At 41.9% G+C, this 13829-nt stretch overlaps 1 protein-coding gene across 9 annotated transcripts in view; it reads left to right on the top strand.

Annotated features, from left to right (window-relative positions):
* The first annotated feature begins 682 nt into the window (after positions 1-682).
* Positions 683-13829, top strand: part of MYOF (myoferlin) — a 135932-nt gene continuing 122785 nt past the window's right edge. For 8 of the 9 annotated variants that reach the window (XM_075612790.1, XM_075612784.1, XM_075612789.1 and 5 more), the window contains exon 1: positions 683-914. In XM_075612790.1, the coding sequence (XP_075468905.1) occupies positions 827-914 (88 nt within the window). In that variant the 5' untranslated portion in view covers positions 683-826. The remainder of the gene's footprint in view (positions 915-13829) is intronic. The other variant, XM_075612787.1, reaches the window with a different exon arrangement.

The raw sequence follows: 13829 nt of genomic DNA, 5'->3' as shown, positions 1-13829 counted from the left end.
GAGAGTGTGTGTGTATTTATAAAGAGCCCACAGTATATACAGCGCTTTACACAAGGTGTGTGTGGAGTGGGAGTGTATATCAATGGTGTTGGTAGGTGTGGAAATGTGAGAGGGTGTTGCATTACTAAAAGTGTGTGTGGATACTATGTGGCCCCTGTTGATATATAGGGATGGAATTACATAGAGTATATGTATGTGTAAGAGATAGCTGTATGTGCATACATGTAGCGCAGTATGTATAGACATGGCCTTTAGCGCTCATGGGAAGAGAGTTCTCTTGTGTATATCTATATTAACAACACCTTAACTTACAACTGAGAAACTGCATTTAGCTGCCTTAGCAACTGTATGAAATTAGCAGGAGCAGAGCGTTCAAGGGCCACATCAAAGCCCACCCTGGACCTCTAGCTTGAGAAGCAATGCTAACCGCTCAGGCAACGAAAGGGTTACACACATCACTAATTAAAAGCATTGCACAGCAGAAACCTATTCTGCGGAAAAACCTACAAAAACAGACCATTGTGTGGACAAGCAGAGCACAAGAATACACAGGCTGGGACCTGCTCATTGCATTTTTTCACAATACAGTGGCTGGCCAGGAGATCAGCTTACAGGTATTTTTTTCTATTGCCTTCAGTAAGCAATCACTCAGAGATCCACCCAGCTCTTAAAGTAACAATTACTTTGGCCGCTTCCCCAGTCTCAGCAGTGTTGCCTGGAGCTGCTCTGCCCCACAGAACAAGGAACGCGAGCTCCCTGCACACACGGGAGCTGATGCCTCTTCCAACTTCTCCATTTAAAGTCTCCCCCCTAAAATCCTGCAACAATGTTGAAAGTTATTGTGGAATCGGCTACTAACATTCCTAAAACCAAACTGGGAAAGCCAGATCCTATAACTACCATCAACTTTAAGGGTAAGTGAGCTGTGCAGACTTTCTTGATGGTAAATGGGATGGGGGAGCTGCTGGAGCAGTCCGGTTTGGGATGATCAGGGGTTTCTCTAAACTTGAAGTGTATTACATCTGCTCCAGGCTATCCATGAAGGGAGGACTCGAGGTTTGTTCAGCTGCGAGATCAGGGTCTTGTGCTAAATGATATCAAGAAATGTTTCTTTTTGTTGCATTGACTTGCTTATGAAAAACTAACTCCTGCTTCTGTGACTGGCAATCCCAAGGACACACTGACTTTGTGAATATATTGGCATTGAACCCTAGCAATGTAAGTGTTGTGAGAGCGGTGTGAGAGCGCTGTGTATTGATTTGTTTCACTTTACTGCAAATAAATGGCCTTTCACAGCTTCAATAAGTTTAACGTGCGTTTCACTAATAACATTGAGCTGTTGTGTAGTAGTGTAGTAGTGTGTGTGTGTGTGTGTGTGTGTGTGTGTGTGTGTGTGTGTGTACACACAATGATTAACCTGTTTAGCACTGCATGAAGAAGGCACTGAAGAGTTTGGACTTCCAGGTGGTATTAGTGGGGTAACTGGTTTTTAGGACAAACGTCATTTTTGGGTAGGGTCAATGTTACTTTTTTTTTTTTTTTACTTTTATTTAAATCAAGTGTGAAGTTTTCAGGGCGAGATACCTGCATTTCATTATTGATGAACTAGTCCTACAAATCAGCAGAGCACCTCCATGTCTTAATTACTGGGTTGTTTGTTTTTGCCACAGGTTTTTTTTTTCCACCCTAGTGTCGCCCAATAGGAGAGACTTTTCCTATAGTAATGGTGTCTCTATACACGTTTTAAAAGTCATGGGGCACAGGCTGTAATTAATGTGTGTCTCAATAATTGTGTTCCAACCTATATTGAAACAATGCTATAGTATAGTCGCCCTCCTTTTAATTTATAGAATCCTTGGTGTGGCCACACAATCTGACATGTGACATCATTCCAGTGTTGAATGTTTGGCTCATGCCTTTAATGTGCATAATATAAGAACGTTTTGTGTTCCTCTTTTGTTATATTTCAGTCTGCTTGCCATGTAATGTCAGACAAGTTAATATATATATTTTTTTTATTATTTGATGGAGGTTATTTTTACTGTTGCAGCATAAGCCAACACTGTGTGTGTCTGTGTGTGTTGTCTTACTCTGTTCTAACTCACAAAAGGCTAGCATTTTTTTCTATGACAAATATCAAATTACACTGCTGTGTGGTATTTGAATCCTGCATAGCTTTCAGTTGAATCACTGACTGCATTATCATTTGGGGGTTTTAACTTTAAACAAACTCTCTGTTTTGCTTACATCAGCTTGGCAACTGAAAAAAAATACATATCTACATTGACCTTGTTTCCACCGAGGTGGAGAGACCTGTGTGAACACTTTTTTGCTACTCCCTAGTCTCAGACGAGTGGTCTTCTGGCCTTACTGGGCAAGAACATTTGCCTGAAATATGGTTTTCCTGCACAAAATGTCTCTTAAGGTCCAACAGTTTGGAAGATTTTAAGAACAGCACAGAAAAGCAAAGACCTCTTGCATAGTTAATTAGACATGCGAGCACCTATCACTGCTGAAATATGTAACTTTAACAAACATGCGTGCATATATCGCTGCAGCATAAACCAGAAAGGTATCTCACTGTAGAAGGTAAAGAAAGTTTGTAAATAGAATAAGTGAAAAATGTTTAGTATCATTTATTGCAGCTTTGACGCCTCCACTGCCAGAGGGCCCAGCAAGGCACTGTAATCGTGGCAGATCCTTTCTGCAATAAAGCGGCCAATACATTACAGCAAGAGAAAAACCCATAGGGCATTTTGTCTTCACATTTGAATGACTGAGTTGCTGTACTGTGAGTTCCTGCTATTGAGACTTTATTTCTTCAGGCGTCAACCAAGCAGGATACTTAACCCATAAGAAGCCCAACATCTGGCTTTGGTGCTGCGTGAGCTCCCGGCCAATGAGAGCACAGCGATTTGCTCAGCATTTCCAGTGCCTCCTTGTCTGAGCTGTATTATATAATGAGAAGTTAAATTGTCATCCTGTTTCTCAACCAGTTTTGTGTCACCTTAGGATACTTTAAACTAACTTGAAGGGATTCCCATTGAAAAGCAACTTATAATGTGGTGTTGTTGAAAGCTTTTTGTTACATTTTAGAATAAACATAACACTTCAGATCTTTGCAAACACTATAATTGCAATAAGATGTGTTTGTTAGTATTTACTTTGTTCCTAACTAATAAATGGCGCCGTAAAAAAGTGTGTGTGTGTGTGTGTGTGTCTATCTTGGATGGGGGAAAGTGTGAAATATGGTTTCATGCTTTTTATCAAGCAAGATTTAGGAAGGCGAGAACATTGAATCTAATAAAAAGGCAATTTTATTTGCATGTCACTGCAGTGTACAAGCAAATTCCATAATGGGGGAAACCATATTTGCTGAAGGTTGCAATACTCTCTCTGCATCAGAAATGTAGCAGAATATGATCATATTAAACAAAAAGCCATAGTGTTTTGTGTCAGTCATGTCATTTTTTTTGAGATCAGAACCAGGGTCCCATTTGTGGTAAATTTAATTTATTGCTGAAACCATGGACTCCCAGAGTTTGAAGTTCAGAACAAATTCTTTAGTAGATTTCAATGATATGTAACTTTTCTGTTGATGACATTTCAATCTGGCTATAGGGTCCCCCTTCCACGGTTCCTCAAATCTATCAAAACAGATACAGTAGGACACGTAACCATAATTCCTATTGAGAGGCAGAAGGAGAACTTGGCACTTTAAACAAATTTATTTACAGTGCCATCTCCTTGCATCCATGTTAATATAGCTCTCGCTCTCGCATTCTGTTCAAAATTCCAACTGTCCTCTAGAACAGGGGGGCGCAAACTTTTTTCCCTGCGCCCCCCTGACGGCTGTCCCCTCGCTCCCGCGCCCCCCCCCCCCCAACCCCAACTTACCCGCGCTCCGGCGTAATGACGTCACGTTGCCATAGCAACGTGACGTCACATGACCTCGCAGCGTCATTTTGACGCCGCGTTGCCATGGCGACGCCGGGAGGAAGCCGCTGGAGCCACGGGTAAGTATGGTTTACAGAGGCCCTGCAGCTCCCCCGGCACTTAATTTAAGTGCCTTCGGGAAGCGCGCGGGGCCTCTGTAAACCCCGCGCCCCCCGTCGGCAGTCTCGCGCCCCCCCTGGGGGTCGCGCCCCACAGATTGCGCACCGCTGCTCTAGAACCTCGCACTGGCGGCTCCTCCGATTCCATGATCCTGTATTATTTGTCATAACACTGTGCCCAGGACATACTTGAAAACCAGAGGTAACTCTCCATGTATTACTTCCTGGTACAACATGTTATAAATAAATGACCAGCAGCTCAGCTCTTGCAAAGTCTTTGCCTCATCTAGGGCATTACGTATGTGTATGTAATAATATTATTATTTCCAGGTACTAAAAGCGCTTTATGTAAGGTGCATTGTCATATTCACATTTTTGACTTGGTGTGTATTTGTGTACAAAGGTTGTGGCTAGCAGACAAATGCAAGGCTGAACATATATCCAACAGCTGTGTGCACACCTCATTGCATATGAATAAAGTAACAAATAGAAATTTTAACACATTTCATGACCTACTAGCAAAAATACACTTATGCTTTCTTACAGTAGAGAACAATACTATATTGAATTGACGCTGGTTTTGTTATATTCCAGTTTTCAATGTTATTAATCATTCTATTCTAGCCCTCACTGCCTGGCTTCTAGGGAGATTACATTTATTTATTTATCAAATGTTTTACCAGGAATTAATTGAGTTACCTCTCGTTTTCAAGTATGGCACAGTTATGATGACCAATACATGGTTACTTTACATATGTATAAAGACATTGCATGAACAGTTTAACATATTTTATCTTTTAGGTGTAAAACCATTACAGACCAGATTAAAATGTGAGACAGCCTTAGTTTTGAAAGAACTTAGATTGGTGGTGGCAGTGAGTCTCCAGTAGGTTGTTCCAGTTGTGGGGTGCACGGTAAGAGGAGGAGTGCCTGGATACTTTGCTGAACCTTGGGACCATGTACAGTCTTTCTGAGTCAGATCTCAGATAAGTGCTGCATGTGGTAGGGGTGAGGAGCTTGTTCAGGTAGCTGGGTAGCTTGCCCAGAAAGTTTTTGAAGGCAAGACAGGAAAGATGAACTTTGCGCCTAGACTCAAGTGATGACCAATCTAGTTATTTGAGCATTTCGCAGTGATGTGTGTTGTAGTCACATTCGAGGACAAGGCGACATATTGAATTGTAGAGGATGTCTAGTTTGCCAAGGTGAGTTTAGGGTTCTCTACCATATTAATTAATATATTATATTCCCATAGTCTATAATTGGCATCTACTGTGCGATGTGCTTTGTGATCAGCAGACTTAGGGAGGATTTGTTTCTGTAAAGTACACATAGTTTTAGGATAGGTTTTGAGTGTCAAGGTATCAATGTGCAACCCAAATGTTAAATTGGAGTCCTACCATATGCCCAGATATTTAAAACGAGTAACAGGGGCTTGGATCGTATTAGAGCTGGTTCTGATCTGAAGCTCTGTCATTGGTAGCTTTACAAATTTAGCCTTGGTACCAAATACCATTTAGTCTTCTTGTTGTGTTTAAAAACAGTTTGTTTTGGGAAATCCAATTTTCAAGTCTCAAAATCAGATTTAAGTACGTGTTCAAGGTCGGAGAGGCTAGGGCTGTGTACATATAGGATTGTCCTCTGCATACATGCGTATTGAAGCTCCCTTACAAGCTGTAGGAAGATCATTGGAGACTGAGAAGAGTAGGGGCCACAGAACCCAGCCTTGTGGGACACCACAGGGGTTTTCTAAGGGTTGGAGTTGGTGACCAAGAGACATGTTAATCTACCTGATGGGTAGGAATGAAACCAGTTTAATACATGTTTCCCAATTTCAGAGCATTGAAGTTTGTTTAGCAAGATAACAGTATCAAAAGCCTTTGCAAAATCTAGGAATATTGCACCAGTAAGTAATTTTTTTTTTCCAGTTCCATTCCACACTAGATTATATTGCAAAATTTTAGGAGGGTAGTTACTGCACAGTTTGTGGGTCGAAAGCCAGATTGAAATTGGTCTTGGTATAGTAAATGCTTAATTGGAAAAGAACACATTTTCCCATTACTTTTGGATAGTGTTTGGAGAAGAGAGATTGGCCTGTAGTTTGAGAGGGTTTTCTCCCCACTTTGGATGATTGGGACAACTTTGGCAGTTTTCCAGGTCTTGTAGATATGGCCTGCAGACAGAATAGTTGATTAGGGAGGCAAGGAGTTTGGTAATGGCTGGGGCACCAAGTCATAGGCATTTAGCTTGCAGTAGGTAAGGTCCACATTGGCTGCTTAGTTTTAATTTGAGGAGCGCTTGTGTAATCTTAAAATACTCGGACAAATTAAAAATTGTGGGCAGTGTTGGGAGAGGGTGGGGCTATAGGGGTACTTCCAGATTGAGTTTCATGTTTCATGTTTGTAGTTTGGGTTACGTTTTGCTAATAAGTTGGTAGCACACCCCACAAAGTATTAATTGAATGTATTTTCAATGTCAGTGGGATTTGTCAGAGTAATAACTTCAATATTATTACATGGTTGTTGATGGCTAGAAGGCTGAATGTATTGTTGATTACCTTTCAGAAGTTTGCTGGATTTGATGTATTCTGGTGAAGATTGTCAAAGTAATATTGTGCTTTTGCGTGTCTTGTTTGCCTTGTGCATGTATGTATATATGTATGTCTTTATTTGTATAGCGCCATTAATGTACATAGTGCTTCATAGCAGTAATAGTTACAATCATATAAATAACACAAAGGGAAAAAGTGCTTCACACTTAAAATTAACATTTAGGAAAAGGAGTCCCTGCTCCGAAGAGCTTACAATCTTATTGGTTGGTAGGAAGAACGTACGAGACAGTAGGAAAGCATTCTGGTAAGTGCGTCTGCAAGGGGCCAAGGTTAATGTAAGAGTTGTTAATTATCAGCCATCGAGCTACTCATATGCTTCCTTAAGCAGGTGGGTTTTAAAGGTGGATAGAGAGGGTGCTAGTCGGGTATTGAGGGGAAGGGCATTCCAGAGGTGTGGGGCAGTCAGTGAGAAGGATTTAAGGCAGGAGAGGGCTTTGGATACAAAAGGGGTACAGAGAAGACATCCTTGAGCAGAACGCTAGAGCCAGGATGGTGCATAGCGAGAAATTAGGGCTGAGATGTAAGGAGGAGCAGAAGAGTGGAAAGATTTAAAAGTGAGGAGGAGAATTGCGTGTGATACAGGATTTGATAGGAAGCCCGGAGAGGGATTTCAGCAGGGGAGACTCTGAGACAGATTTAGGAAAGAGCATAGTGATTCCACAGGAAGCTGTAGTTAAGATCCTTGGTAGTGCCAGTTACTCTGTTGCTTTTCCACAAGGCATCCCTAAGATGGTAGAGCGATATAAGGTCGGTTGTAACCATGGAAGGTGAGCCCCCGTACTCTTATTCTGCGTAGTGGAGCATGGGTATCGCTTTGATTTGGAAATAGAGTGCAAAATCATAGTCGGGTATTAAGTCGATTCTGTACCAAGGGCAGTTGGTAAGATGAGTCAAACTGTAGTGTGTTTAAAGTTCCTAAATGTTCTAGTACAGGGGTCTGCAACCTTTCAAGGAAGAGAATTTAAAAAAAAAAAAAAACTTTTATTTGACCAAAATATTTTGTGTGTGTTTTCATATATGCCTATGACGTACTTCAAAATGATCCCCACATGATGAAACACACAAAATGACCCCCCCCTTTCCCCTCTCCCACCCCCCACTTAAATATCCCACATAAAAAATCCTCACAGAATTATTCCACTTAAGATGACCCCACTCCCACAGTATAACACACAAAGTGATCCCCCCCACACACATACTTGCACCACTTTTTAGTGTTGTGGTCTGTCGGTGCTCCTAGCAATTGAGGTGCAGGCAGACTAGGCCTTGCGCAGCGTGCACTTCCCCACAGAGCGCTGACAAGTAGGGGAAGGCTCAATGGAGGAAGCACCTCCAGAAATGAGCCACATGTGGCTCGTGAGCTGCAGGTTGCTGACCCCTGCTCTAGTGAGGAGAACTTTAGGGCTTGATTGGGGTGATCTGATTTTCCTTACACGCTACACTTTTGCATGGTCACTGAAAAATGTCAGGTAGGATGCCAGAGGATTGGATTCTGCTGGGACGAGAGGAGAGAATCCAGTCTGCAAAGAATGGTTGTGAGATTTCAGGTTTGTCCATGTGAGTTGGGAAATTAGTTTTTAAGTGACTTGAGTTGCCTGGATTTTGTCTTTTTAGGGTCAAGCCAATTGTATTTGAAATCCCGAGCAGTTTGCTTTCCTCATTCAGAGAGGAAATTGAGCCAAGAAACTGGGTGATATCAGTCAGGGAATGTAGGGGGGTGGTAAATGCTAGCAATAAAAACAGGCTTAGAAAAGGGGATGCATATTTTGCGAACTAGTATTTCAAAAGTGTGGGCTTGGGGGAGGCAATTTATCAGAGTAAATTGTAAGGTGTCTTCAATATAAAACTACACCCCTCCTCTCTTTGACCTACAGTATCTTTCCTAGAAATTGAGTATCCCTGAATGGTGATATTTGCATCAAGGGTTTTTGGAGTTAGCCATGTTTCTGTGAGAATGATGGCTTTGGGCTTATGCATAAGGCACCAGCACCACGACCTTAGTTCATCCAGTTTGGGCAACAGACTATAGATATTTATATGGGCGACAGACATTTTTGGCATTTGAAAAGGGTATTCTTAGGGGTATGAGACAGCGTTGAAAAGGGGGGCCTGGGTTAAGTTCAATATCACCTGCTAAAGAGAGTATCAGTATATACATAGAAATTTGAGTAGTTGTTGGCAAGTTGCTTAAACCAAATGGTGAGATAAAGATCTCACTAAAGAGTCCCTATAACTTGCAGTCTAAGTACATTAATGATGTTAGAGATATAATAATCTCAGAGAATATAGATATTCCCACATAGAAAATGTCAATTATATTATAATTCTCCTATGTACCACTGATAACATAAAAATAATAAAGTTTTATTTCACACAAATGTCATCGTTCAGTGATATAATTATTTGCAGTGTAATAAAATCCCCAGGGGAGAGATTGTTAAACGGGTGTTGACTTTGCCCAGATAGGCAAGTAATCTTAATAGTGCTCTAACGGAACCATATTCCTATTGTGGTAGTTCTCCTCAGAGATGGGTATATCCGTGAGGCATCAATGTGAAGTGTGTTATCACAACTATGGGCATAAATTGTTGGATAAAGGAGATATCCTATGTTCCTACTAGTTTAAACATAGCCATGATGTAACATGCAGCTGGAACCTGTACTGATAAATATATCAATGCATTAAACTCCTAGTGTTATCTTTATTAGTTGATCCAATGCAAATGCGGAGAGTCAAACCACAGCCTGCCACCAATTAAATGCTGTTGGATCATAACATAAATTTAGCTGATAAAATAGCTCACCAATAAACATTTATAACATTTTATTCCAATGGTACCTAACCCCGAGTAGGCTGAGCCAGATCTTCCCGGGTACACCAGATTTATGTTGGAGGGGGTGTGGCCAGAGAGGGGATCTGGTACACATATGGTGGACCTGCCCAAAGATACACATATTCTGGATACGTATCCAAAATATGCTTCAGGAATCCACGGAGCTGAGTCCCTCTGGACCCCTTGATATACCTATTGAGTAAACCCATTGACTAGGTTCCCTCCCCAGTAGGAAAACTGATTTAGTTCATACTTACAGCAGCTCACTGCTCAATAGCAGCCGCCTGGAAAAATATAAATGTGCCCTCCAAGCAGACAATAATCAAAAGACTAAATGGGGTTAAATTGATGGAACTATTGTTGGTCCAGCTTAACCAAAGACTAGAAGAATTCCACAAGGTTTGGGATCTTTGGACCGCATCCTAACATTAAGTCAGAGATATATAATATCATAAATAAAAAATAAAATAAAAAGGTTCGATCTAGTCTCAACTGGCCTTGAAACCAGAACTCCGGACCCTGTTTGTGCGCACCTTCCCCTCCACTCTTTTCCCCCTCCCCTGGCCCCCCTCTTCATCTATCCCTATTCTTAATTTTTTTTCTATCCTACGAATCCATCTCATCGTAATACACAGAGTATGAAGAAGTGTACAGTTAATATAAAACATTAAGCTATGTTAAGATAATTTTTAAAAAATTTCCCCCCCCTGAACAAACGTGTATAAATGCCGAACTGTTGACTATAATTTGATATGTACACTGAATTTGTGAAATCAAAACAATAAAAAAAAATTGAAACACAAAAATAGCTAATCAATATCTTTAGATGGGTAGTACAGACATTTAAATCGCTAGTGCATTAAGTACTATAATAGCATCAACATACACACAGTATATCAGTAGCCAGCAAATCCTTGTTAGTGAGCAATATAGCGGTGAATGTATCACTAGAAAGCCACTGTATCTATATCTGCAAAGACAGCTGTATAAGATCTAATACATAGAGGCTATAGAGTCTCAATATTTGTGTTAACAGATATGCTATTACTGTTATAAAATCAGACAGTCCCCATATACATAATATACTGTTTCGCTAGCAAATCATGAAACTGATTAACTACTATCGCCGCAAAAACCACTCGGCCTTTACCCATAGGTGAGTGTTGCCAATATAACCAACGCAGCACGTTTGATACAACTAGTGCGACCCGGCCCCCATGTTACTTCAGGACGTAATCGGAATTCCTCTGATTTCACTAGGCCCCTACGGTGTCCTGGTATGTCTTTTCTTTGACTTGTTTGGGAACTGCCACTTCCATGCAGACTGAGGAATATTAGTGTAGATCAGCGATTAGCACTAACCTGCCGGGGGCCCTCTTTTCTGAGGCCTTCTCTGTGGCATGCCGTATCCCCCCATCCTGCTATATTCAGGACTCCGTTCCTTTTGGGGATCCCTACTTAAAGGGTACTGTAACCATGTACAACATAATCAGGGGTCCTTGTCTGTGCTATTACTAAAAACCTTTCTTATCTATGCTCCTCTCGTCCTCCTGGGACTTAACCTTGAACATTCCCCTTCCTGTATATACTCTCTGTGATATCATGATCCCATGAACACTGTGTGTGGCCTGGTACACACGAACCATACTAGTAACCCTCTAGAGGGGGGGGGGGAGGGGGTGTTACACTATCAACAAAGCGCTCCAATTGCCGATTCATCATTTTATAACCAGACTTTTAGATTCTTAAATTTTCCTTTATCTGTTTAATGACTTGTCCAGTCATGCGTAGTCTGTTCTAATCTGTTTTATCCTGTTAATTGCATCATTTAAAGCTACCATTCACATTGCTCCATTTTGGTATTGTAACAGTGTTTTCCCTGGGCCCTTCTGATCCTGACCCATATGTAAGAAAATCCCCCAATTACATGGATGTGTGATGTGTGGTGCACCTGCTGGCAACAGGACTCCTGAGTCTCCCGCTTGGTTGGTATGGGGAATATCACCATGACAGGCGTCTGAGGTAGTGTGCTTGGAGTCCTACTCACATTCGATGCAGTGCCTCCACCTCATCAGGATCTCTGCGGCCGCAGGGGGATGTATCTGATGGGGAACTCCTTCTAGGTGCCTCCTCCTGCTGAATGACTCCAAACTCACACAGGATCTTGTGAAAGATGGCATCTTTCTAGGCAGACTGCCCCTCATAGCGGTCGTGCATAGCCGCTCATCTTGTTGAAGTACCCCCCTTCCGAAGGTTCCTCCTCTCTCTCAATAGAGTTGTTCACCTCTCCCCTAAGGGAGATCACCATCTGTGCCAGGTCCCTGGACACAGTGTGTAGTCAGCCTGCACGTGACTCTGACAGCCTTGAACTGCTGCAGACACTCCACTCAGGAACATAAGAACAGAACAGCACACTAACTTTAGGCAGTGCTGTGTCTTATATAGACTCCAGAAACACACACCTTTGTGTCACCAACAGTGGACACAAAGCATGTTGTCACTTCCTTTGTTACATATGACACCTCACCAGGGTGTGAGGGCAAACCTCCATGATTGTTGCTGGCAATCCTGCATACTTACCAGGCTTACTGCCAACATGAGAAAGAGATGTACACCATTTTTACACATGGCTACAGTATCTTTTTGTTTCATCTTCGATTCCTGAAATTCCTATTCCTGAGCCTTGAGAATGGGGTACTAGTTGCCTGTGTTGGCACTGAAAACAACACACATTCCAAATATGTAGATGCTTCTCAGATATATAATATAATACATTTTATATAAAGAATAGATAATGGTTGGAGAAAATGCATGCATCTTCATTTTTAACTGAACTCCATGGGTGGTTTAGATGGAATTGCAATAACATGTATGTGACCAGAACTTTGTCTGTTAGTTGGTCTCATAAGCGTAATGCTCATGTTTGTAGGACTACTTGGCTGTATAGTGTGTGTGTGTGTGTGGCCCTTCCTCCCCAGAGTTTAAAGCTCGCCCCACTTTACAATTAGCAGTTCTTATCATGTTCCTGTGTATCACAGACCCAGTATGGTTTTTCTCCCTTCAGCAAAAAAAGAGGTACATGAGAAATTTACCAGGTAGTGTTAGGACCTGCAGATTGGTCATTGGTCACCTTGATGTTGGCTGCAGGCTTATAATGCTTTGGCCAAAGGGTTTAACTAAATGACCTTTTACTCATGATCAGATTAGCACTGTGTAGTATTGTACTTTGAATGTTGCGCTGGTTGTTTTATTTTTTTTAATTTTTTTAAGCATGTTGATGGTGTTTTTGAGAACTGCTGCTTTTAATGGGTTGGGAAAATTATTTACAATATACTTTGAGAGGAGAGTCTAAGAAGAGAAATCTGTATGACCATTTTAAGAGGGACTGCAGAACATCCGGATGCAGGTGTATAGCTGGCCTTGCTTCTATTTGAGACTTAATGAGTTGTATAAATAGCTATGGCTTTAATGGAAGAGAAGAACAGACCCTTGGGGAAAGGGTGGCTTGACCGCCGGCTTAGGCCCCAATCCCCTCCTGGTTTGTGGTGAAGCACAAGTCGTGATGTGGGTTAGGGTTGCGCACAGATGCAATAGCAGGTGGCTCCTGAGGGTCCACGCTGAAGATGGAACAGACCTGTCTCCTTCCCTTTTTCTGATTGTTACTATTTCACTGGGCTCTGATTAATGTTTGATTAGGGGGGTGCTAGATTTTGTGTGTGAAGGAGAGGGGGGGCATATCTACTGAGCACTCTGTATGGTCTTACCCTTGGTGGTCTTTGGGTGTTGCAGTGGCCAGTGTGGTAGGCAGCAGAGGCTGGCCATGCCTGAGCTTCGTGGGGCCTGATATCTGGTTAGGGTCATAATAGCAGGGTGGGAAGAGATGGGTTTGGTTTAACACCCTAATTGCTGCTGTTTCTTCCCCGCCCCCCACTCCTGGCTACTCCTTATTTTGGGGGGTTGTTGTTGGATTTCTCCAAGCCTGAGAGACAACAGAACAACATTTTTGGAATCTGTTCCTCTGCATCCAAACTACTTATTTGTGTTGGAGTGCCCTGCTGGATAGACATACAGATTGCAGATATGCTTACTTGGCCATGTGTGACTACTACAGAAAAAGATTCCACTCTGCAAACCACAGTAACTACCTTGCATTAATATGTTAGCAGCAGCTTTATCTTGGCTCCTATTTCAAATGTTGTACTTTCCTGCTGGGATGGATAAAGTGAATCATCTGCAAACGTCAAGAAAGGAAACCTGGATAAGCATCACTCATTACTAATCTTGATCATAACTCTAAAGGGGAATGGGACTGCTCATCCTATAATATACATT

This window comes from Ascaphus truei, chromosome 8, assembly GCF_040206685.1.
Source record: "Ascaphus truei isolate aAscTru1 chromosome 8, aAscTru1.hap1, whole genome shotgun sequence".
NCBI classification, from domain to species: domain Eukaryota; kingdom Metazoa; phylum Chordata; class Amphibia; order Anura; family Ascaphidae; genus Ascaphus; species Ascaphus truei.
The sequence above is the reverse complement of the archived record's forward strand: the minus strand, read 5'-3'. Positions and strand labels throughout refer to the sequence as shown.